General features: G+C 43.3%; 2 protein-coding genes across 5 annotated transcripts in view; both read left to right on the forward strand.

The window, feature by feature from the left end:
• The window catches only part of stard9 (StAR-related lipid transfer (START) domain containing 9), a 59935-nt gene extending 57244 nt beyond the window's left edge, over nucleotides 1-2691 (forward strand). The window contains exons 31-32 of the mRNA XM_064927735.1: nucleotides 121-279; nucleotides 526-2691. Coding sequence (XP_064783807.1) covers nucleotides 121-279; nucleotides 526-627 — 261 coding nt within the window. The 3' untranslated portion in view covers nucleotides 628-2691. The remainder of the gene's footprint in view (nucleotides 1-120; nucleotides 280-525) is intronic.
• Nucleotides 2692-3104: 413 nt separating this feature from the next.
• The window catches only part of LOC135507934 (spectrin beta chain, erythrocytic-like), a 53615-nt gene continuing 29010 nt past the window's right edge, over nucleotides 3105-27709 (forward strand). For 3 of the 4 annotated variants that reach the window (XM_064927736.1, XM_064927738.1, XM_064927739.1), the window contains exons 1-2: nucleotides 3105-3514; nucleotides 18564-18859. In XM_064927736.1, coding sequence (XP_064783808.1) covers nucleotides 18712-18859 — 148 coding nt within the window. In that variant the 5' untranslated portion in view covers nucleotides 3105-3514; nucleotides 18564-18711. Of the gene's footprint in view, nucleotides 3515-13134; nucleotides 13330-18563; nucleotides 18860-27709 lie in introns of those variants that run through there. The other variant, XM_064927737.1, reaches the window with a different exon arrangement.

The raw sequence follows: 27709 nt of genomic DNA on the forward strand, positions 1-27709 counted from the left end.
TTATTGTCACATACACCGGATAGGTGCAGCAAAAGGCTACATGTCACCCTTTTTTTGAACATGTTTTTTTTTTACATGGTCAGGAAAAAGCCTAACTCAGTGCCCTCTTCTCTCTCCTAGGATGACCTTTGTGTGCTGGCCGTGCAGTCAGTCTTCGAGGAGTCTCTCCCTCGGCCCAGTGTGGAGGCAATCCGAGGGGAAATGTTGCCTAGCGCCTGGGTCCTTCAGCCAATCACACGCCATGGCCGAGAGGTTGTCAGGGTCATCTACCTGCTGCAGGTGAGACAGGAACCAGTGTACTGTATGTCAATGTAGAGTGGTCTGAAAAATCTATCAATCAATTCATCAAAATGATTTATCAATCTTGTTTTACATCAACAGTTCTTAAGAGCACTTCAGATGCAGATATGCTTAATGATTTCTTATGTCAATGTGGAGTCTCTCTTCCTCTCTCTTTTCTTCCTCCCCTCCCCTTCTCTTTTCCATCCCTCCCTTTGGCTCACTTTTTGTCCTCCTGTCTTTCAGGTCGACCTTGGCACTCCATCCTTCCCACAGAGGCTGTTGGGAACAGTGGCAAGGAGACAGGCTGCAGTCCTGGCAGAGCTCGATTCCCTTTTCTCTCTGTGAGACTGACAGCTGGCCAGGGTCGTGTTCATTAGTCACCAAATTGAAGAAAACTGACAAAAAAAGTGAGGGGCTATTTGGACTTGTCCAATAAGAAATAATAATTTTCGTGTTATGTTTCAATACATTTTGCTACGGTGGGCCTTAATGAACAGGCCCCAGGTTAAAGGCCACAGATGTAACAGTGAGCACTTAGACCTATGTCCGGAATCTGATCTGTGACTTCTCTCTTTCAATTTGCACCTGAATTTATTTACTTGATTTTAACCTTATGAAGAGCACTGATGACATTGATTTTGTGATACAAAGTATCATGCAGCTTTTTTTTATGTACATTTATTTTTATAAAAATATGTATGTCAGTACATATTTGAGTATTTTGTGTTTAAAATCGTTAATTGTAGATCTGTGTTTAATATGTATGCTTTTAGCAATCTTAATCGTATCTTGCTAAAGTTTGAGTGGTGTGGACTGGGTGTCAGGGAGGATTTGAGGGGCTGGCTCCGAGATTTGGCCCATCCAACAGATCCTACTGCGTTACTGCAACTTCTGATCAGAGAGACCCCAGGCTCCTGAAGGTTTACAATTCCCCAAACGTTTCATAATAACACCGATTTATATATAACACAAAATGATGTTTCCTATTGCCCATTCCTCTATTCAATCTATCTGTACCATGAGACTCAGTTGTACTACTTCCATAATTACTGATTTATGATACAACATGATTTGTCTCCCATTTCAGCCTCAGTCCTAACCACTATAAAGACCACTTAATGACATGATTCTTATCCTCTGAATCCTATGGTAGCGTCCCAAAGGCACAGCACACTTTACCCACTCACTACCCTTAAAGCTCGAACCCTTAGTGTCCACATCCATTGTCAGACTTCCAAATGAATGATTATATACCAATTGATTCTTGAAGAGTATAACTTAGAAATGCCCCATGAGCTTAGTTCAACTTTCGTACCCCGACAAGAACCCCAAATAGAAGCTTGTTTTACTCCAATGTCTGTAAACCATGTAGATGTAGACAGACGGTGTGCAGCCTCAACCACGTGATTAGAACTACAATGTTGACATCACGGATGGTCAGTCCTTGCATCCACAGCTCTGTCTATGCAGTTTTAGAGTGGTTACATTTCTCCAGGCCCGTCCCTCATCTTTTTTTCTTTAAAAAAAACAACCAAAAACAGAAGAAGGGTGAGCGCTTTTAAAGGGTTAAAAATTGTAGTCGAAAGGAAGAAAAAAATATGCAACCACTTATTTGGGGTAGCTGTAAAGCTAACACTAAGTTACATACTGTAAACTATAGCCCCGAAACCATATAAGCTGAGTCTATAGGTCCTTATCTGTTTCTTAGTCAGATTTGTATGTACCATACTACTTTGTTTCTACTGTCTCCCAATGACAATGTTATTAGCCCTGCATATATGCAATACTGGTAATTTCACATAGAGTCATGTAGTAAACCATATGCTTGAGGATCTAATGAACAATGGGTTTTTCTCTGAATGTTGATTAACAAGACAGCACAAACAGATCTCTGACCATGCTATAATGGAAGGTGTTTCGCAATGGTGTTGGTGAGAGAGAAGACATATTAGTTGGCCAATAATAGACCAAGCCTATTCATCTGTTAATTAGTTGACGCTTCAGGCAAGTCATGCACAGTTTTTGAGATCCAACCTTTAAAAAGCCATTTTGTGTGTGTTGTTGACGGTTCAGGACATTAGTTTTGCTCTAGTTGTTGTACTGCACTGTGTCAGAGTAAGAAGGTCCCCGGGGAAACCAAAGAAGAAGGAACTGATATGAAAGATCTAGTTTCCCCGGGGATAGAACAATGAAGTAGCTGACTGACAACCTTTTTGTACTGAGTTTTATTTTTATCCATATTTTTAAAGTGCCTATTATGTGACATGAATGTATAACGCCATGTCAATATGTGTAATTATTTTTGTTTTATTATGTTGTTTATTTTAATAACTATATATTCTAATCCTAAAGAAATGCAAATGAGTGTGTGTTATTTTCCTATATAAACTTGACATATTTTAAAATGTGTACATACCTGCAGCTTGTCACTTGTTTAACTGTGTAAATATGAGGTATATTCGTTGTAAATTGCAGGGATGTTGTCCAGTTCCTGACTATAGCCCCTAGACTTAAACATATCCATGATGTATTAACTTAGCCTACTCAACAGTATGTCCTTGTGTATGTTCATTGTTGCCGCCCTCCTATTTATTTGTATGGTATGCAATGTTGGCCATGATCAACGATGTTTTAAATTGGACCACAATCAATGAATCATTACATTAAATAGTGGAGCGGCTACACTGTATGTACACTGCTATAGCTTGCTGGAGTGAAGCACTGGCTTGTTTGAATGAGGACCCGGTGGGAGCAGAGTAGTGGAGGTGACATTTCTGGCGGGGGCGGAGGTTGTTATGTGTTCCAATTAGACCAGACCGACAGCCAGGCGGTGAGAGGAGGGGAGGGGGCGCACCCCACCACACAGAAGTGTGTCTATAGCTGCCATTTAAAGTCACCAGCTCATGACAGGAATGTCTGTCCCCTGCGCACAGAGATCATGTACTAGATGCGTCTACTTTATTTTTAACACATTGGATGGGTCAAACGATGGCTCACTGGCTGACGGAAATGAGGAATGAGCGTGCTGTGTGCTCGGCCGCAGCTTTTGGACCGCAAGATTTACAACCCCTTTCTCCACCTTGCCCCCCTGGCTCTCCAAGACCATTCCCTCTGTGCGGAGTCCACTGCCGTGACCAGGACCGGTGGGAAGCTTCAATGGGATTATAATTGGCTTTTAATTCGAGGGACATCAGAAGGTGTATATTTTCCTACAGGATTAAATCAAGCAAAGGTGAGTTTCTTTGAGAGGGAAACGTTTCATGTAAATTCATACAGGTGAACTATTTACATTCTTAAAATGATAATGGTTATGTGTTAGATTATTATTGAGAATACTGTTTACAAATATATTGACATAGTGGTCTTTCAGTGCGATTCATTTCTAAATGTAGACACCAAAGGCAAATTTTGCTTAGCACCTGTTGTTGCTCAATGCAAAACTTGTTGAAGGACATTCCCTTCCTTTCAAATACCACGATGGATAAACTGTTGTAGCATTGGCTACATTTCAGTTTTGTATTTCTTGCTTATTGTTCTGACACATATATTATTCAGATTTTATCATTTTAACTTTGAAAGGATTTAATTCGGTACTCGGTAAGTAGGCGGGTGTTTAGGTGAACTTTTGGCGCGCGCGCTATGCGGGGTCATAACGGTCTTGATGCATATTCTGCGCGCTTCTGCTGACAGAAATCCAAAGGGCGCTTCGCTTGCTGCCCGTCCTTTCTAGTGTTATTGGAAACATTACATAGTTTTCAAAGTGAGGGGAGAGAGATGAAGACAAAAATATTGTCTCAAAATTGTTGACTGCTGGAGGGATACTACTTTCTTTAATCCTCTTCATACACAAGGCCACATAGAGCTCTCTCCACTCATTGCCTTTGGCACATGAAGAATAATATAATAAAATATAATATATATTTTCTTTCCTGAAAGGGCAATTCGGTTGCTGCAAGAATACACAGACTGGGTGCTCCTCTCCACACTAGGAGTATGTAACTGTTATATAATTTTACTTACATGCTGCACTCTACTCTACATGAGCGGGAGGCAGTATTGAGGCAAAAAACTATTTCCATGCCAACTCAAGGTGTCATAAAAAATGCAATCCCAACATAAATTATATATTTCCCATGACCCTCCCCTTGTAGTGTAAAATAATTGCACACCCTCCCCATCATAGAATTAACTAAAAATAATATTGACGACCACAAATAATAACCGTGTGTTTATAAAGGTGGATATAGACCACACCAGCATGCTTTTGTGGCGCAGTCGGTACCAGCCAGAAGGTTGAGGTTTCGCTGATCACTACCACCGACGAGCTCACTCTCCCTGCCTGTTTCATGAGGCCTACACTATGATCAGAGCCAGCTGCACACAATGACCAGATAGGGGGAAATTATATTTTCAACATTTTTATGCCTATTTATAACTATATAACAATGTTTTTCATCAACAGATTTCTGTGCCAATGCACCACACAATCAATCAGCAAAGCGTACCGACTTCGGGCGCTTTAATATCATGGTTTAAGTTTTCAACACCACAATACATAGACTATGTCAATCTCGGCAAACAGAAAATACATCCCTCCCTACCTTGTCGGCCTACCCAGTACAGAAGGCTTGGCTTGACAATCTCTGAATGTCATTAAACTTGTTGGTGTTTTGTAACAGATGTCTCTTTCCATTCATCAAATGTCTGCTACACAGTTTAGATTGATAGATGTCATTTGTCAGTTAAAAATGTATTACATAAAAAAAATGTCCTCATTAATCTACACACAATACCCAATAATGACTAAGTGAAACGTTTTTTAGAATCTTTTGCTAATTTATTCAAATTAAAAACAGAAATACCTTATTTACAAAAGTACTTGCTATGAGACTCGAAATTGAGCTCAGGTGCATCCTGTTTTCATTGATCATCATTGAGATGTTTCTACAACTTGATTGGAGTCCACCTGTGGTAAATTCAATTGATTGAACATGATTTGGAAAGTGACACACCTGTCGATATAAGTTCCCACATTGGACAGTGCATGTCAGAGTAAAAACCAAGCCATGAGGTTGAAGGAATTGTCCATAGAGCGCTGAGACAGGATTGTGTCGAGGCACAGATCTGGGGAAGGGTACCAAAATATTTCTGCAGCATTGAAAGTCTCCAAGAACACAGTAGCCTCCATCATTCTTAAATGGAAGAAGTTTGCAACCACCATGACTCTTCCTAGAACTGGCCGTCCGGGCCAAACTGAGCAATTGGGGGAGAAGGGCCTTGGTCAGGGAGATGACCAAAAACCCGATGGTCACTTTGACAGAGCTCCAGAGTTTCTCTGTGGAGATAGGAGAACCTTCCAGAAGGACAACCCTCTTGGTAGCACTCCACCAATAAGGCCTTTATGGTAGAGTTGCCAGACGAAAGCCACTCCTCAGTAAAAGGCACAACAGCCCGTTTGGAGTTTGCCAAAAGGCACCTAAAGGACTCTCAGACCACGAAAAGCAAGATTCTCTGGTCTGATGAAACCAAGATTGAACTCTTAAGCCTGAATGCCAAGCGTCACGTCTGGAGGAAATCTGGCACCATCCCTAACAGTGAAGCATGGTTGTGGCAGCATCATGCTGCGGGGATGTTTTTCAGCACCAGTGACTGGGAGACCAGTCAGGATCGAGGGAAACATTGTCACGCTCGCTATCCTCAAACTCCCTGTCATAAATCGACCAAGGCGCAACGTGCATGTAGTTCCACATCTTTTAATGAAAGTGAAACAGAAACAACCAAAAAATAAACAGGTAAACAGCAAAGAACGTGACTCAACCGAGGTGCACACAAACACACACAGAAAAATAATTAGCCACAAAACACAGGTGGGAAAAGGCTACCTAAGTATGGTTCTCAGAGACAACGATAGACAGCTGCCTCTGATTGGGAACCATACCAGGCCAAACACAGAAATACAAAACAAAACAGAATGCCCACCCCAACTCACGCCCTGACCAAACCAAAATAGAGATAGTTAAAAAAGGAACTAAGGTCAGGACGTGACAAACATGAACGGCCAAAGAACAGGAATTGATGAAAACCTGCTTCAGAGCGGGGTGACGGTTCACCTTCCAACAGGACAATGACCCTAAGCACACAGCCTAGACTACGTAGAAGTGGCTGCAGGACAAGTCTCTGAATGTCCTTGAGTGGCCCAGCCAGAGACCGGACTTGAACCCTATCGAACATCTCTGGAGAGACCTGAAAATAGCTGTGCAGCAATGAACCCCATCCAACCTGACAGAGCTTGAGAGGATCTGCAGAGAAGAATGGGAAAAATTCCCCAAATACAAGTGTGCCAAGATTGTAGTGTCATACCCAAGAAGACTCGAGGCTGTAATCGCTGCCAAAGGTGCTTCAACAAACAATTGTATATAAGGTCTGAATACTTACAGTACCAGTCAAAATTTTGGACACCCTACTCATTCAAGGGTTTTGTTTATTTTTTTACTATTTTCTAAATTGTAGAATAATAGTGAAGACATCAAAACTATGAAGTAACACATGCAATCATGTAGTAACCAAAAAAGTGTTTAACAAATATATTTTGTATATATTTGAGATTCTTCAAAGTAGCCACCCTTTGCCTTGATGAAAGCTTTGCATACTCTTGGCATTCTCTCAACCAGCTTCACCTGGAATGCTTGGAATTCAACAGTATTGAAGGAGTTCCCACATATGCTGAGCAGTTGTTGGCTTCTTTTTCTTCACACTGTGGTCCAACTCATACCAAACCATCTCAATTAGGTTGAGGTTGGGTGATTGTGGATGCCAGTTCATCAATCAATCAAGCAATCAAATGTATTTATAAATGTTACAAAGTGCTATACAGAAACCCATCTTAAAACCCCAAACAGCAAGCAATGCAGATGTAGAAGCACCGTGGCTAGGAAAAACTCCCTAGGAAGAAACCTAGAGAGGAACCAGGCTTTGAGGGGTGGCCAGTCATCTTCTGACTGTGCCGGGTGGAGATTATAACAGTACATGGCCAATATGTTCAAACGTTCATAATTGACCAGCAAGGTCAAATAATAATAATGACAATGGTTGTAGAGGGCGCAACAGGTCAGCACCTCAGGAGTAAATGTCAGTTGGCTTTTCATAGCCTATCATTCAGTGTTAGAGACAGCAGGTGTGGTAGAGAGAGTCGAAAACAGCAGGTCCGGGACAAGGTAGCACGTTCGGTGTACAGGTCAGGGTTCCACAGCCGCAGGCAGAACAGTTGAAACTGGAGCAGCAGCATGATCAGGTGGACTGGGGACAGCAAGGAGTCACCTAGGGCTCGGGTCCTCAGAGAGAAGAAAAAGAGAAAGCGAGAGAGAGCATTAGAGGGAGCATCCTTAAATTCACACAGTTAATTTGATGCAGCACTCCATCACTCTCCTTCTTGGTTAAATAGCCTTTACACATCCTGGAAGTGTGTTTTGGGTCATTGTCCTGTTGAAAATTAAATGATATTACAACTAAGTGCAAACCAGATGGGATGGCATATCGCTGCAGAATGCTGTGTTAGCCGTGGTGGTTAAGTGTGCCTTGAAATCTAAATAAATCACTGACAGTGTCACCAGCAAAGTGTCACCAGCAAAGCACCACCACACCTCCTCCTCCATGCTTAACGGTGCAGTGATCATGCAGAGATCATCCTCTCACCTAATCTGTGTCTCACAAAGACATGGCGGTTGGAACCAAAAATCTAAAAATTTTGACTTATCACACCAAAGAACAGATTCTCTTTAGTAGTGGTTTCTTTGCAGCAATTTGACCATGAAGGCCTGGTTCACATAGTCTTCTCTGCACAGTTGATGGTGAGATGTGTCTGTTACTTGAACTCTGTGAAGCATTTATTTAGGCTGCAATCTGAGGTGCAGTTAATTGCCGAATTTTGAGGCTGCTAACGCTTAAGAACTTATCCTCTGCAGCAGAGGTAACTCTGGGTCTTCCTTTCCTGTGGCGGTCCTCATGAGAGCCAGTTTCATCATAGTGAATGATGGTTTTTGCGACTGCACTTGAAGAAACTTCTTGACATTTTCCGGAATGACTGTCTTAAAGTAATGATGGACTGCTGTTTCTCTTTGCTTATTTGAGCTGTTCTTGCCATAATATGGACTTGGTCTTTTACCAAATAGGGCTATTTTCTGTGTACCACCATTACCTTGTCACAACACAGCTGATTGGCTCAAACACATTAAGAAGGGAAGAAATTTCACCAATTAACTTTTAACAAGGCACACCTGTTAATTGAAATGCATTCGAGGTGCCTACCTCATGAAGCTGGTTGAGAGAATGCCAAAAGTGTGCAAAGCTGTCATCAATGTAAAGGGTGGCTACTTTGAAGAATCTCAAATATAAAATATATTTTGATTTGTTTAACACTTTTTTGTTTACAACAAGATTCCCTACGTGTTATTTCATAGTTTTGATGTCTTCACTATTATTCTACAATGTAGAAAATAATAAAATAAAAAAATAAAACCCCTTGAATGAGTAGGTGTGTCCAAACTTTTGACTGGTACTGTATGTACATGTGATATTTCAGAAATGTATTTTTAGTACATTTGCAAACATTTCTAAAAACCTGTTTTTGCTTTGTCATTATGTGGTACTGTGTGTAGATCGATAAGGTAAAACAAACTATTTAATGCATTTTAGAATAAGTCTGTAACGTAATCAAATGTGGAAAAAGTCAAAGGGTGTAAATAGTATCCGAATGCACTGGATATACACACATTACAACGATTTTTAAAAGTGACCATGATTGCGCAATTAAAGTCAGGATTTTCTGGTCCCTATCTTTTTTTTGTATATAAATACATATAAATGACATAGAGACAGACATATTACAGAGAAACAATCCCAAAAATATATACTGTTCACACATAAGGCAGCTTTTGACCTTATCTTAAAATGTGGTTATGGTTGGTATGGCTTTTGTTGCTGTGGTACTTTGTTCCACTCAAAAGCGCAGGTATTTAACAATGTATTCCTACCAGATAGACGCATATTTAAAACAGTGAATATTAGAGTCTCTTAGGTATTTTCTTAAAACTCCATTGTTGGTTAAGGGCTTGTAAGTAAGCATTTCACTGTAAGGTCTACTACACCTGTTGTATTCGGCGCATGTGATAAATACAATTTGATTTGATTTGGACACTAACAAATGCATTTTTTGTTGGATAGGTACCTGGGGGCTGAGTCAGTGATAATTCTGTGGTTCAGACCAAGTTCAATTAATATTATTATTTCCACAGTCTTTCGGGTTCCCCAACTTGCAACCTACAGGCCAATTTGTTTTATTTGCCCCCCCCCCCCCCCCCCAAGTTTTCTGGGCAAATGTTTTTAATGTTTATTATTTTGTATTTATTTTTATTCTTCATTGTTGGATAAAACACTAAAAAACACAAGGAAGTCAGCTCCAATTAATTTTGATTTTGGAACTCTTTCCCCAAGTATTCCCACACATAATAAGGAGATGTTAACTTATGCAAATGTAAGCAAGGTTTGAAATTATGATTATGTTTTAGTAACAAATGCTATATGTTTGGGCTTCTAAATCTAGTTGATGATCTCTGCTTTAGGTGGTCTAGGTTTCCACTCTTGGCCAACTGATGGTTTTGTCACTAAAGATGTTGCGTAGGTATAGCGATTGTGGCCTGGTATTGCCACTTGTGCTCTAGCCAATAGCTCGAGGATACAGTGTGGAAATAGCCAACAGAAAAAGATTATTAGGGACAAAATTGAGAGATTGTTTTAATTTGTCAAATGGCAGCCAATCAACATGTCACAAGAATAAGACCCTCAATATTTATTGAATGGAGCATCAAGATCATCCTCATGCACTTTTACCACCCTGTGAAGTTCATCATTCTTTAACATGTAGCCTAATACAAGGTTTCCCAAACTTGGTCCTGAGGCCCTCCCTGGGTGCACATTTTGGTTTTTGCCCTAGCACCACACAGCTGATTCAAATAATCAAAGCTTGATGCTGAGTTGGTAATTTGAATCAGCTGTGTAGTGCTAGGGCATAGTGCACCCAGGAGGAAACAAAACGTGCACCAAGAAGGAAACAAAACGTGCACCCAGAAGGAAACAAAACGTGCACCCAGGAGGAAACAAAACGTGCACCCAGAAGGAAACAAAACGTGCACCCAGAAGGAAACAAAACGTGCACCCAGGAGGAAACAAAACATGCACCCAGAAGGAAACAAAACATGCACCAAGGAGGAAACAAAACGTGCACCCAGGGGGGAACAAAACGTGCACCCAGGGGGGAACAAAACGTGCACCCAGGGGGAAACAAAACGTGCACCCAGGGGGAAACAAAACGTGCACCCAGGGGGAAACAAAACGTGCACCCAGGGGGAAACAAAACGTGCACCCAGGGGGAAACAAAACGTGCACCCAGGGGGAAACAAAACGTACACCCAGGGGGAAACAAAACGTGCACCCAGGGGGAAACAAAACGTGCACCCAGGGGGAAACAAAACGTGCACCCAGGGGGGAACAAAACGTGCACCCAGGGGGAAACAAAACGTGCACCCAGGGGGAAACAAAACGTGCACCCAGGGGGAAACAAAACGTGCACCCAGGGGGAAACAAAACGTGCACCCAGGGGGAAACAAAACGTGCACCCAGGGGGAAACAAAATGTGCACCCAGGGGGACAGGACCGAGTTTGGGAAACTCTGGCCTGATAAACTGCATTCTTTCCCAGGATGTGGTGACATTTTTTAATCCAACATGTACTTTACTTGCATAAAAAGGTCGGATGGAGACCTGGTTGATATCAAGCCATTTTGAGGATGCTGGAATTATATTTTGGACGAATGTGCGTGTGCCCAGAGGAGACTTTTAAAGTAGACAAATCAGATTGAAAACATGGTGACTGGTTGTGTTTATGCCACATATACAGTGTAACACATTTCAAATGACCAATATTTAGGCTATATTGAATAGTGGATAGTAATACTATTAATAGTGGATAGTGGGCAGGATAGACAGACTGGTAGACTATGTTGACCTGTGGTATAGTAAAAGTTACCGTGCAGAAAAACGTCGGCATGAGGGTAGTACCAAAACACCTTGATATGGGGGAGGCGCATGGAAGCAGATGAAGACATTTGGCTAGGATGGAAGAAATGATATAGTACAACCTGCAAAAGAGCGAATGCAAACCTGGGAGAAAACTCTCTACCCTCCCCTGTGCCCAATAAAAAACCATACAACCCTCCCCAAAGCCCCCCAGAAGTTTGACAACCCTCGCCTATTTTGGAACACCCAATACTGTCCCTAACCTCTCCCAAGATCAAACTCACGTGTTATGGAGGTCCAAACAGGGTTTAGTATTGCCATTCTAGTAGGATACAAATGGTATAGTAATGTAATATACTGTCATGTTCATGTCCTAAATTAATGAGGGTTTAACTCAATATTAAAATCAACATGAAGCCACTTGACCATTCCGTTTCAGTCATTGTTATCAGACACTCTTATTCAGAGCAAGTAGGGTAAAGTACCTTGCTTAAGGGCACATCAACAGATTTCACCTCATCAGCTCAGGAATTCAAACCAGCAACGTAATTTCAACCCCGGAATTTAAATGTGCAGATTTTTTTTTTTACCCAAATCAAATGTCACGGTGACATTTTTAGTTGATTTCACGGTGAAATTCATGACAACTCAAATGTAAATCAAAAATAGACATTGAACTGACGTCTGTGCCCAGTGGGATCTTTTCATGTGTAGATTGATATGTTGTGGTAGTGTCTATGAAAAGTATATGGTGTAGTGTTGTCTCTGTCTGTGTGGCAGGTATAGTTGTGCATTAGAGGACAATCTATAGATATTAACAATCTATCAGAAGCAGGAATGACAGATCTCAGACTGTCCCACGAGTGTAGGGGAGCAAGGTAGATGATTGCACCTCCTGTCTCTCTCTGTCACACTCTTTGATATAGCTTTTTCTTTATTCTCTGTGGGGCAGCTTCCCTGGCACAGGTTAAGCCTAGTTCTGCACTAAAAAGCATCTGAATACTTATGCGTATCAGTGCAGTACTAGGCTTAATTTGTGTCTGAAAACATGGTACTATGTGTTTGCCTCTACCAGATTTTCACCATGCGAAGACGAGATGACACAAGACCTCACTCCAGCTGTTGCTGTTACACTTTGCCACACGTTGAGTCGCTAGTCCTCCTAACCACACCCATCTGCCATCTCTCCTTTCTCCCTCTCCACTTTCCATGCTACTCAGAAAATCTAAGAATTACAGATGAAACATCGGCTGGCTGTGTTCTCTAGTTAGTTGCCATGGTTCCTGCTCGGTTGTTTTGTGTTAGCCTTTATATTTTACACAAAGGGAGGTGTTTTTGTATTTCCATTCCCCTCTCTAGCTATCATGAAATTCATTTGAAAAGGCTTGAGTAGGCGGTCTAATCACTGTTCAATCAGGATAATTGATTGAAAGACATATCTTGCTGAATGTACCCAGCTGGTGTTTTTGATATTATAATTGAAGAGGACTGTAATGGGGCTAAGGTTTCTGCGAAGAGGTAGTCTTTATCCATGCCATGTAGAATCCAGAGAGGCTATGCCATGACATGTGCTCCTGTCATCAGTTTGGCCCAGAGCAACATGGCGTCCTGGGTTTCATGCAGTTAGGCTAGTGGATTTAATGGTGTCAGCAGACATGCACGTCACATAGTGTAGGGACATGCCTGCTCTGTTGGAGCTAGCCCAGGTTGTGTGTGCGGTGATAAGGGGATCCCCTGTGCTGCTAGTCAGTGGGTGGAGGTAGGGTTATGTCTGATAACATCCCCCTGCACGGGACTGATACAGAGATGAGGAGGAGGGAGACCTGGGCCTGAATTCACAAAGCGCCTTAGAGTATCTCTGTTCCTTACCGAGCAGATCAGTCACTCAATACAGTCTTCGCTCACAGTCGCTGCTGTCCCTGTCTGTTCCTACGGCTAAGAACTGAGATGGTCATCCTGGACCATGCTTCAAAAGATAGTTAGTGAAATTAGGGAGTTAGTCCTTGCCTGTTTTTAAGACTCTGATTGACAACACTGTTTGTGATAACTGCAGCTGTTTGTAATATTCAATTGTATTCGTAACTTGTGACACTTTGTCTTTTGTGTGTATTTTGTATGTTTTCGTTTGGTAATATGTTATCTACACGCTGCCATTTCCCTGTTTTGCCTTCTTGCCAGGTCGCCCTCGCGAAAGAGGGTTCTTAACCTCAGTGGGTCTTACCTGGTTAAATAGAGGTGAAATAAAAAATACAAATAAAAAAAGAAAGTGCTGATCTACGATCCTCCCTCTTATTTATTATGATTGATAAAGGCTCAACTGAGTCTCGATCCACCGGGACTAACACCACTGTATACTACGTAACCACAACCAGGGCCCCTTCTCTGAATGGAAAAGAACCAGTCATCCTTTTATCTCCTTAAAACCAGAGGTTGACTTTGTCGTGTAAGGGGAGGGGAGGTAATGTGCATAGTGTGACTGTATCTCCACAACAAAGATGGTACAGTCACACCTCTGAACATGTGAGTAGAACTCTAGCAATCATGCCGGGTTGGGCTGAATCCTTGAGACGCAGTTGAGACACAGTATGTTTCAAGTTTTATTATTTTAGTCGTATGTGCAGGATAAACATGGTATTCACCGTCCAATAAAATGCTTACTCGCAGGCTCCTTCTCGATAAGTGCAGCAACAATAAGAAATAATCAAAGATAAGAATAGGAACATAAAGTCTGTGTGTTATAAAACTAACTTTCTCCCAAATCCCCGTTGACATCAGTGTATGATTTATGTGAAGGTTCAAGCTGCACGTGCATAGCTCAAGTCGGGCACCGGCCACATTGTAAACATAACGAGTTACAATATCTGTGATTTGCATTGAATTATGACTCTCTAGTACTAATATCTAGTATTTCTGCACTACAGAAGTACACCACACAAGATCTCTCTCCCATATTCATTGGACTGTACAGACACATTCCCACACAATATTTAGCAGACACTCCTATCCAGAGCAAGTAGGGTTAAGTGCCTTGCTCAAGGGCACATCAAACAATTTTTTTGTTACCTAATCAGCTCAGGGATTCAAACCATTGACCTTTCTGTTACTGTTAGGCGACCTGCCTCCCAGCCACACTAACATAAAACCAGATGTAGCTAGCAGAAACACACAGACCCACATTTACAGTTGAAACGTTAACCGTACAGCATCACAGGAAGGCGGTTTGTACGTAACATTCATCAAGTTCCCCAGTAGAGACAGATAGGGGGTTGCCCTTCCCTTGTGTGGGGTGATAAGAGCGGCACGCTGCACTAAGATAGAGCTATCTTGGTGGCTAACCTTTACCCGCCTTTCCACACACACACACACACACCCCACTCTGTGACGGTTGGGGGATATGTCAGGCTCAAAATGGCCACGGCTGATGAGGGATGAGTGAGTTGAGGAGTGAAGGGAACTACTTGTGATTCCTAAATAGCAGCAAAATATTGTAAACAAAATAGTATACATTCCTAGGATGTATGTTACAGCATTTCTTCTCTTGGAAATTTTGCTTTACATTCAGAACAGTTTGTTGTCTTCTTTTAGTCTGTATCTTTTTGTTTGAAATTGTAGATTTTGGACAGGCAGTCTTTTTTATACTAAATACTAACATATAAAAGGAGGTGTTTTTGTATTTCCATTTCCCTCTCTTCCCTAACATAATTTAACAGACACTCTTATCCAGAGTTACTTACAGTAGCAATTAGTGTTAAGTGCCTTGCTCAAGGGCACATTGGCAGATTTGTTTCACCTAATTGGCTCAGGGATTCAACCAAGCAACATTTCAGTTACTGGCCAAACGCTCTTAACCGCTAGACTACTTGCCACTAGTATATTTTAGCAAGACTTCATGTTGTGGTGATTCCCTATGAAAAGCCACTGGCCACAAGCCTATATCTGTGACACGGTAACAACTATATGTGCTCTCCTCTCACCTGTGCTAACACTTCCTGGTCACCTGTGCTACCTATATACACACACTGACCAGTGACCCATGACCCCAACATATAGTGCCCTCTGGTGTACAAAACAAGTAAGAATAACCATTGACAGACAACATATGCACAACACATAAACAGGTAGTCTTCTGGGTTCTTTATTTTGTTTTATGCATACACATAATACAACTATCCTACCCATAACATAATACAGATATCATACCCATAACATAATACAACTATCCTACCCATAATATAATACAACTATCCTCCATATAACATAATACAATTATCCTACCCATAACATAATACAACTATCCTACCCATAACATAATACAACTATCCTACCCATAACATAATACAGATATCCTACCCATAACATAATACAGATATCATACCCATAACATAATACAGATATCCTACCCATAACATAATACAGATATCATACCCATAACATAATACAACTATCCTACCCATAACATAATACAACTATCCTACCCATAACATAATACAGATATCATACCCATAACATAATACAACTATCCTACCCATAACATAATACAGCAACCATACCCATAACATAATCCAGATATCATACCATAACATAATACAGATATCCTACCCATAACATAATACAGATATCATACCCATAACATAATACAGATATCATACCCATAACATAATACAGCTATCGTACCCAGAACATAATACAGCTATCGTACCCAGAACATAATACAACTATCGTACCCATAACATAATACAGAAATCATACCCATAACATAATACCGCTATCATACCCATAACATAATACAACTATCCTACACATAACATAATACAGGAGAGAGCTGTCCATAACACATAATACAGATATCATACCCATAACATAATACAGCTATCATACCCATAACATAATACAACTATCATACCCATAACATAATACAGCTATCATACCCATAACATAATACAGCTATAATACTCATAACATAATACAGCTATCATACCCATAACATAATACAACTATCATACCCATAACATAATACAGCTATCATACCCGTAACATAATATAGCTATCCTACCCATAACATAATACAATTATCCTACCCATAACTTAATACAGATATCATACCCATAACATAATACAGATATCATACCCATAATATAATACAACTATCCTACCCATAACATAATAGAGATATCATACCCAGAACATAATACAGATATCAAACCCAGAACATAATACAGATATCATACCCATAACATAATACAACTATCATACCCCTAACATAATACAACTATCCTACCCATAACATAATACAACTATCCTACCCATAACATAATACAACTATCATACCCCTAACATAATACAACTATCCTACCCATAACATAATACATCTATCCTACCCATAACATAATACAACTATCCTACCCATAACATAATACAGATATCTTACCCATAACATAATACAACTATCCTACCCATAACACAATACAGATATCCTACCCATAACATAATGCAGATATCCTACCCATAACATAATACAGATACATTACCCATAACATAATACAGATATCAAACCCAGAACATAATACAGATATCATACCCATAACATAATACAACTATCCTACCCATAACATAATACAACTATCCTACCCATAACATAATACAACTATCCTACCCATAACATAATACAGATACATTACCCATAACATAATACAGATATCATACCCATAACATAATACAACTATCCTACCCATAACATAATACAACTATCCTACCCATAACATAATACAGCTATCATACCCATAACATAATACAACTATCCTACCCATAACATAATACAGATATCATACCCATACATATATCATACCCATAACATAATACAACTATCCTACCCATAACATAATACAGCCATCATACCCAGAACATAATACAGATATCATACCCATAACATAATACAGATATCTTACCCATAACATAATACAACTATCTTACCCATAACATAATACAGATATCATACCCATAACATAATACAGATATCATACCCATAACATAATACAACTATCATACCCATAGCACAATACAACTATTGTACCCATAACATAATACAACTATCTTACCCATAACATAATACAGATATTCTACCCATAACATAATACAGATATCCTACCCATAACATAATACATATATCATACCCATAACATAATACAGCTATTGTACCCATAACATAATACAACTATCGTACCCATAACATAATACAGATATCATACCCATAACATAATATAACTATCATACCCATAACATAATATAACTATCATACCCATAACATAATACAACTATTGTACCCATAACATAATACAACTATCATACCCATTACATAATACAAATATTCTACCCATAACATAATACAGATATCCTACCCATAACATAATACAGATATCCTACCATAACATAATACAACTATCATACACATAACATAATACAACTATCCTACCCATAACATAATACAGATATCATACCCATAACATAATACAACTATCATACCCATAACATAATACAACTATCCTACCCATAACATAATACAGATATCATACCCATAACATAATACAACTATCATACCCATAACATAATACAACTATCCTACCCATAACATAATACATATATCATACCCATAACATAATACAGCTATTGTACCCATAACATAATACAACTATCGTACCCAGAACATAATACAGATATTCTACCCATAACATAATACAGTTATCATACCCATATCATAATACAGATATCATACCCATGACATAATACAACTATCCTACCCAGAACATAATCCACCTATCATAACCATAACATAATACAACTATCCTACCCATAACATAATACAGATATCATACCCATAACATAATACAACTATCATACCCATAACATAATACAACTATCCTACCCATAACATAATACAGATATCATACCCATAACATAATACAGATATCATACCCATAACATAATACAGATATCATACCCATAATATAATACAACTATCCCACCCAGAACATAATTCAACTATCCTACCCAGAACATAATTCAACTATCCTACCCAGAACATAATTCAACTATCCTACCCAGAACATAATACAGCCATTGACCTTTGATAGAAAACCCTGTCTCCACACATATGTCTGTGATTCGAAGATGGAAAAAACATCAATGCTAATAGCTCGTTATTTCTCCTTCTTTCAGACGTCCTGCTGTGTGACGTCCATTCTACTGTATCTCTCCCTCCTCCACTCCTCATCCTCCCCTCCCAGAGCAGCTGAGGCTGTCCCCGGCCCCCAATTACCTCACCCCAGCCAACGGCCCCCGTCCCACCGCCAAGCTGGCTGCTGCCATGACGTCCACCACGGACTTCGACAACGTGGAGATCACTCAGCAGTATAGCCGCATCAACACGCGCTTCGAGCTGCTGGAAGAGGAGCTGGACAATGACAAGAGCTCTGTACGACTGTTTGAGAGGTCACGCATCAAAACCCTAACAGGTGAGTTGGAGCTGGGAGGGGAGACCTCGGGCTCTGATGTGGGCTGGGTTGTGTTATTGGGGTGTTTTTCCCTTATGGGTCGTTCTCTGTCACCTACTGTCTCTTGGAACCAGCTATTATATGAATCAGCCTCTTGGCAAAACGCTATGCCTGGGGATGGTCTAGCTAGCCACTAGCAGCAAGTACCACCGCTTACAGTGCATGTCTGCATGGGATCAAATGCTAGTCCCACCACTCCTTGTATTTCCATTTCCATCTATATGTCTCATCTATTTCAATGTCTATATTCTGTCCATATAAGAAAACATGAACGATGACAGTGGCAGAATACTATCTAGGCTTGTTTATGCTTTGCAGTATGTTTAATAAGTCTACCTGATAGCTTTGAGCCTTGTATCATCATGTCTGAGTTTGGCTGTCAGCCACACTCACTCCCAGCAGAGCAGTTGAGACTTATCATACGTACAGTCTCTCTTACCCCCCCCCACACACACACACACATACACACCCCTAAAGTTGCTGGGATCATTTGCACATTCCCAGAATGCTCCAGTGTGAGCGATGTGGACAGCTGCCCTTCCGTGTGAGTCCCAAATGGCACAATGTTTCCCTATTTATTGCGCCATTTTGGTCAAAAGTAGTGCACTATATGGAAATAGGGTGGCATTTTGGATAAGGCTCAGCCTTCCCATAGCTGAGATCTCTGGGATATCTGCCTGAGATTGTAATCAGTGACACACCTTTGGGGCCAATAAGTACTCACTCTGAAGGCCTTTTAAGTAGTACCTCCGTCTATGGAACAGGGGAACAGAGGAACCATGGGACTGGAGATGCAGAGGTGAGGGGCACATAGCTCTATAGCCACAAACAGTGGTAGGGTCAGTGATGCCGTGGACAAGTGGTTCCACATTATTTACCATTTTTGTTGGTACTTTTGACCCCTTTTTCTCCCCAATTTCGCGATATCCAATTGGTAGCTGCAGTCTTGTCCCATCGCTGCAACTCCCGTACGGACTCGGGAGAGGCGAAGTTCAAGAGCCATGCACCCTCCAGAAACACGACCCCGCCAAGCCGCACTGCTTCCTGACACACTGCTCGCTGAACCCGCAATCCAGTCGCGCCAATGTGTCGGAGGAAACACTGTCCAACTGGCGACCATGTCAGCAGGATAGAACCCGGATCTGTAGTGACGCCTCTAGCACTGAGACACAGTGCCTTAGACAGCTGCGCCACTCGGGAGGCCAAACCAAATAGGTTCTACCTGGAGCCAAAAATGGTTCTTCAAAGGGTTCTCCTATGGCGACAACCAAACAACCCTTTTAGCACCTTATTCTCTAAGAGTGTAGCTAGCTGGTGTGTTGTGTTACTGCACTGATGTCTCTGTAATGCAATCAGTGCCCTGTCACAGACAGAGAGGGGGGGGGTGAAAGAGAGAATGCGAGAGAAAGAGCGAGGGAGGGAGAGAATGAAAGAGAGAGGGGAGGGAGAGAGAGAACGAGGTAGGCAATGGAAAGAGGAAGTAGTAGCTCTTGTACATCAGTGTTGATTTCCAGCTGGTGGACAAACCAAGTGTGAGCTACATCTACTGTCTGAGCTGTTCATAATGAGATTACACTTACATGACACAACATGTTAGACCCTACAACAAACATCGACTCTACATCCAAAGTCATAACCTTCTAAAATTCAGGTTGGGAAGGCCTTGTCTGATCCACTGTGATGAAGATGTTCACCCACTGTTTAAAATGTATGATCACTGAGGCATGTGCAAAGGATAAGCCCTCCAACCTACACGTCCCATTTAGTCGGGGGGGGGGGGGGGGGGTGCACAGCCTTGTCAGGAACACTTGTGTGCAGCCTGGAACATATTGTATGCATGGCTGGTGCGCTGGAGAAAGAACCACTCCGAGCTGAGCTGAGAAAGAGAGCGGGGGAGAGAGAGAGAGAGAGGGGTGGGAACAGGAGAGAGTCATACGGGAGAGGTAGAGGGAACAGGAGAAGAGGACAGAGTGAGAGAGCGAGAGAGAGAAGAGAAGAGGAGAGAAGTGGAGTGCTGCTGAGCTGAGCATCTCTCCCAGCTCCATACTCCAGGTCCTGCAGACTCCCTCCATTGTTGGGGTCAGGACTCAGGACTCAAGATGAGCAGCCCGTCTCCGTGTCTGTTGCGTGCCGTCACCCAGCCTCGGCTCCGAGAGGTGAAGATCAGCCTGAAGACCAGGGTGACCCGGGAATCCAACAGAGAGACCTCCACAGACCTCCGATCCAGTGGAGTGGCGCTAGGGAGGGACAGGGACAGTTACAGAGAGGCCACCAGGGACAGAGCCATCACCCCAGGAAGAGAGACCCCGCTCCGGGCAACTCTGAGCAGCAGCAGCCGCAGCCGGAGCACCCCACCCATCCACAGAGCCCTGAGGAGGGAAGCGAAGGGCGATGGGAGGACCAGGCAGGAGCCAGAGAACCAGCCTGAGAGGAATGGGACCCTCCGGGTTATATCCAAGACAGGATCTGGAGCACCTCATCCTCTGAGACTGGGTCTGGGTCTCTCCCCCATCTCCTCTTCCTCCTCGTCCTCCTCCATCTGCACCCCTGCCAGGCGTCAGCAGCGTCATGCTCCCTCTCTCCCGCGCCCCGCTCCGCCCCCTACCACCTCCTCCTACGCCTCCACCTCTGGCAGGAGTATGAAGAAGGCGAGGTGGCTGAGCTACAGTACCTCCAACATCTGCTTCAACTCCATCCTGGATGGACGCTTCAGGCAGCTGCAAGGTACCTGGTGTCCAGACTGGTCTGGGGGTGATGGTGTTGGTAGTGGGTTGGACACTGGCTACAAGTTACTGTCAAGGTCCAGTCTGGGGTTGGGGGTGGTGATGTTAGATAGAGGTGGGTTCACGGCCCACCCTCTCTCATTCCCACCGCTCAGGGTTAGGGTTAAGGTCCAGTCTTGCAGTGGTGGTGGTGGGGATGGTGGTGGTGGGAATGTGTCCCTCCCACCTCTCACCTCCAACCCCACAGTGGGTAAAAGAAGAGAGCACCGTTTCCTTGTGTGCCCTTCCCATCCCTCTCTCTGTGTTTGGGACAGATTGAGGCGGGGGAGGGGTTGATGGCGAGGTCTAGCTTGTGATGCAAGCGAGCATGTGGGTGGTTTGATTGTTCCTGCTGTCGTGTGAGCTAGATAGTCGGGGGAAAAGAGCTGTGCTTCCACCGTAGTGGCCCTTTTTTAATGTGTGTGCATTTATTTATTTATTTTTCAGGAAGCAGTGGCTATGCCCCAATTGTTCGCTGAGTTTGATCTGAATATTTCATGGAGCAAACTCCTAAAAAGGACACGCCGTGTTTGTCTTTCCCCCCTCTACCATTCACGGCAGGCCGTTGTTGTAACCTTTCGTGTTCACCGAATTGTCTTGTTAGCTGCGCTACCAACCCTACATTACACTAGCCACATTCAAATTTCACGTGGACTATTTTCACCTGCCGTCAGCGTGGTAGGACGTAACATAAACACTAAGCTGTATTCATATTCATTTGGTTTCTTTTCTCCTGATGAGCTGTGGGACTATTCAGAAACTTTATGTTTGCTACAGATGACTGTGTTGAACAGCTATTGAATAATCCATCCCTCCTCTCTTCCTTTTCTCCTCCTCTCCTAACGGCTAATTTCTCTCTCCGTTATTCGATTTTCAAAGAGAGCGGTTGTCCGTCACTGTGAATTTACGTTAGCTTGTTATAGCCAGCTCCCTGATGACAGAAACACATTAAGAGGAGGAGAGAGGAGAGGAGGAAGAGAAGAGGACAGGTTGGAAAGAGAAGGAGAGAGACATACTTTCATTTATTCTCTCTGGTATATTTCAACATTTAGCCGACCGCTGCTGTCTAATGGGCTCAGGGGATTCTTATAGAGTGTTTTGAATAAAGCCCCCTGGATTCACCCAAATGCGGATGCACACTCTCTTACCCATGATGTAACCTGGTACTCTCTCTGTGTTTCTGTTTATGTCTTCATCATCTCTCCTGCCTCATATTGATTCATGACCTATGCTTGTGTTATTCCATCATGCGTTTGTTAGTGTTATACGTCTTTCTGTCTTGTCTGTGTGTTATATCTCCGTTATGCTGCGCTCCGCCAACTGTACTTCATTCTGTCTCTGTTGTGTGTCTTTGTGTATCTGCTAGAGTAACAATGTCATACATTGTACCTGTCTGCAATGCATTGTTTATTTCTGCCTCTACTTTGTCTCTGTCCTCTCACCCTGCTCCTGTTCCAGATTCCTTCAGGCGGCTTCTGTGTTGAGTTGAAATGATGTCATTAAATAAAAAAGAAAAAGTATTTCCCCACTGCCTGGGTGGGTGTTGCTTAGCTGTGCTGGGTGCCTCTGCTACCTCGGTGTCTCTGTCAGTCTGTCCTCTCATCAACCATGCTCCACACTAGACCCAGACTCCTGCAGCACTCTTCCCAACGGACTAAACTGGTCAGGTTGTCAGGTTGTATTCTGGTTATAGAAGGATATCTACGTTTTTTTTGTTGTTTTTTTTGGGGGGGGGGGCAAAGGGTGAGACAGGCAAGTGGGAGAATAGTAGAAAGGGTGGACGTGGGGATTGAACCGGGCTTCTAGACCACGGGCTCCGCCAGGTTTTGTTAATGGCTTGTTCTGTCTGTGTTTTGACTGCTGCAGATGTGTTGCGCTGTGCTCTGCCCGTTGTCTCGTCGTGTTGTGCACTGCCTTATTTGCATATTTCCCGGAGCAAAACGGAACTCTTTATGACAATTCAGAGCCAATCAGTGGCTAGCTACACTACATACATCATTTGACCAGTTTCCCACACAACCTGCATTGAGAATGACTGCCAAGGCATGGAAGAGTGATTCCTGCCAGGGACTCTGAACTGGACCAGCCATCTCAGTAACGAGTGCAAAAGGTCAAACTGCTAAGAGATTGGATTAGTTTAGAAAAATATATGCTATTGATGCTTGTGTAGCATAAACTGAATCAACCGATCAATGTACACGCAAAAACACAGGTATTGAAACAAACAATTGTGGAAATCAATAGAGCACGCTGAGAAATATGATAGTGATGGCCGTGGTTTTGCTTGGTTTTGGGCAAACATACATTTCTCATTTTACTCAACAAGCTTGTTCTAATTCAGCTCACTTGGAGCAGAGTTTGCTGATTCAACGTATTGTAAGGTAACCAGCTGTGATAGGATTGTGAGTTTGCTCAACACTTGGGCATATAGCTGAACCAACATACAGTGTTGACTTACAAAGGCAAATATACACTGAAAAACATTCACTCGACAAGGTTTTATACATCCAACTTTGACACATTAGCTACATTTCCTGTCCTTATGAAGTCCATCCAACTCCCAGAATAACGCTGGTTAAGCAATTGGTTGGCTTTTTTACAGTGTGTTGTGTTCTCTGCTCTTGTGTTTAGCCGTGGGCGGTTGCAGAGCCCGCTATAGTCTCTCATGACAGACTTCAAACATTAATATGACAAATGGAGTAGCTCGTCAACACAGTTGATTTAGTTATGGATTCCAAGTCGAGGTTACATACCAGCTAAACTAATCTCTCGTGGACATCTACGTAAACATAAACCACGATTTTACTTCTGGGTTAACCGAGATTACATACCCGCAGGTAACACTACCAGTCCTTTCCTCTTTACGTTCTATGGTCTCAGGCTATGCTGGGCTGACTCTGCTGGGCTGACTCTGCTGGGCTGACTCTGCTAGGCTGACTCTGCTAGGCTGACTCTGCTGGGATGACTCTGCTGGGATGACTCTACTGGGCTGACTCTGCTGGGCTGACTCTGCTGGGCTGACTTTGCTGGGCTGACTCTGCTAGGCTGACTCTGCTGGGATGACTCTGCTGGATGTGGCTAGCCCAGCTCTCTACTGGGCTGACTCTACTAGGCTGACTCTGCTGGGCTGACTCTGCTAGGCTGACTCTGCTGGGATGACTCTGCTGGATGTGGCTAGCCCAGCTCTCTACTGGGCTGACTCTACTGGGCTGACTCTGCTGGGCTGACTCTGCTGGGCTGACTCTGCTAGGCTGACTCTGCTGGGTTGACTGTGCTGGATGTCACTAGCCCAGCTCTCGCCTGGTCTGACTCTGCTGGGATGACTCTGCTGGATGTGGCTAGCCCAGCTCTCTACTGGGATGACTCTGCTAGATGTGGCTAGCCCAGCTCTCTACTGGGATGACTCTGCTGGATGTGGCTAGCCCAGCTCTCTACTGGGATGACTCTGCTGGATGTGGCTAGCCCAGCTCTCTACTGGGATGACTCTGCTGGATGTGGCTAGCCCAGCTCTCTACTGGGATGACTCTGCTGGATGTGGCTAGCCCAGCTCTCTACTGGGATGACTCTGCTGGATGTGGCTAGCCCAGCTCTCTACTGGGATGACTCTGCTGGATGTGGCTAGCCCAGCTCTCTACTGGGATGACTCTGCTGGATGTGGCTAGCCCAGCTCTCTACTGCAGTGGCTAGCCCAGCTCTCTACTCTATTCACAGCTATATAAGGAGGCTAACTGTGGGAAAACAGCCTGGCTCTGCACTCCAAAAGAGTTCTTCGGCTGTCCCCACAAGGTAACCCTTTTTGGTTCCAGGTAGAACCCTCTGTGGAAAGGGTTCTACCTTGAACCAAAATGGTTCTACCTGGAACCAAAAAAGTGCTTCAAAGGGTTCTCCTATGGGGACAGGGAACACCTTTTATTCTAAGAGCGTGGCTCTCTCTCTGGCTCTCTGGCTCTCTGGCTCTGCCTGTGTACAGGGGAAAACCCATCAGCATCAATAAGTCATGTGTCTTGTGGCTGTCGCTCGCTGGAGTCAGAGTGCGGATAGGGCTGGAAATCAGTGGGAAGCAGCAGCATGTGAAACAACATAGTAGTATTTAGTTCAGCCTGTACTGATACAGACCTGGCCTGGATGGGAGAAGTGTGGGCCCTGGTCAAAAGTAGTGCACTACGTAGGGAATAGGGGGCCATTTGGGATGCGCATTGTGCGTTTTATTTGTCATGACTTTTTCATTATGGTGGGGGTGAACCACGTGGATGTTGTGCAGTAGGCTCCTTGTTATTTACCAGGCAAGAAACAGAATGGGACATGACTCATTTAACAATACTGCCTGGTCTCTTAAGTAATATAGGACTATATAACACGGCCAAAGGTGACAGATTTGTTACATTTTGACAATGCAGAGAATAGATGTGAGAGCAATGATGACATGTCATTTTGAGTGATTCAAAAGCAAGGACTCTTTTTTTTGTCAAAAATACAGACCAGGCTTACAGACCAGGCTTAAAAGCTTACATCTCTCTCTTGTCCCCACCAGTATCATTTTCTCCCTATCCCCCTTTTCTCTCATTCACCTTTCCCTCTAGCTGCTTGTCCTCCTACTTTCTCCCTCTATCTCGGGGTTACCTCCCTTCCGCTCTCTTAGTGTGTGTTGCTCTCTCACTCTTCCCATGCCTCCCTCTCTTTCTCTCTCCCTCTCTTCCCATGCCTCCCTCTCTTTCTCTCTCCCTCTCTTCCCATGCCTCCCTCTCTTTCTCTCTCCCTCTCTTCCCATGCCTCCCTCTCTTTCTCTCTCTTCCCATGCCTCCCTCTCTTTCTCTCTCCCTCTCTTCCCATGCCTCCCTCTCTTTCTCTCTCTTCCCATGCCTCCCTCTCTTTCTCTCTCCCTCTCTTCCCATGCCTCCCTCTCTTTCTCTCTCCCTCTCTTCCCATGCCTCCCTCTCTTTCTCTCTCCCTCTCTTCCCATGCCTCCCTCTCTTTCTCTCTCCCTCTCTTCCCATGCCTCCCTCTCTTTCTCTCTCTTCCCATGCCTCCCTCTCTTTCTCTCTCCCTCTCTTCCCATGCCTCCCTCTCTTTCTCTCTCTTCCCATGCCTCCCTCTATTTCTCTCTCCCTCTCTTCCCATGCCTCCCTCTCTTTCTCTCTCCCTCTCTTCCCATGCCTCACTCTCTTTCTCTCTCCCTCTCTTCCCATGCCTCCCTCTCTTTCTCTCTCCCTCTCTTCCCATGCCTCCCTCTCTTTCTCTCTCCCTCTCTTCCCATGCCTCCCTCTCTTTCTCTCTCTTCCCATGCCTCCCTCTCTTTCTCTCTCCCTCTCTTCCCATGCCTCCCTCTCTTTCTCTCTCCCTCTCTTCCCATGCCTCCCTCTCTTTCTCTCTCCCTCTCTTCCCATGCCTCACTCTCTTTCTCTCTCCCTCTCTTCCCATGCCTCACTCTCTTTCTCTCTCCCTCTCTTCCCATGCCTCACTCTCTCTATCTTCCCTCTTTTCTATATGCCTCCCTCTCTTTCTCTCTCCCTCTCTTCCCATGCCTCACTCTCTTTCTCTCTCCCTCTCTTCCCATGCCTCCCTCTCTTTCTCTCTCCCTCTCTTCCCATGCCTCCCTCTCTTTCTCTCTCCCTCTCTTCCCATGCCTCCCTCTCTTTCTCTCTCCCTCTCTTCCCATGCCTCACTCTCTTTCTCTCTCCCTCTCTTCCCATGCCTCACTCTCTCTATCTTCCCTCTTTTCTATATGCCTCCCTCTCTCTTACTTCTCTCTCTTACCTCTTTCTCTCTCTCTCCCTCACTCTCTCTCTGTCTCTCTCCCTCTCTCTGTCTCTCTCTCTCTCTCTCTCTCACTCTCTCTCTCTCTCTCTCTCTCTCTCTCTCACTCTGTCTCGTTCTCTGTCTCTGTTCTACACAGGCTGAGGGCCTGAATCATTTATAGTACAAGTCATTAAGGATGCAGTATTTTGCACTCTTATATTTGGGACACACACACACACACACACACACACACACACACACACACACACACACACACACACACTGTGGACCCTGGTCAAAAGTACTGCACTAA

Source organism: Oncorhynchus masou, chromosome 21, assembly GCF_036934945.1.
Source record: "Oncorhynchus masou masou isolate Uvic2021 chromosome 21, UVic_Omas_1.1, whole genome shotgun sequence".
Taxonomy (NCBI): Eukaryota; Metazoa; Chordata; class Actinopteri; order Salmoniformes; family Salmonidae; genus Oncorhynchus; species Oncorhynchus masou.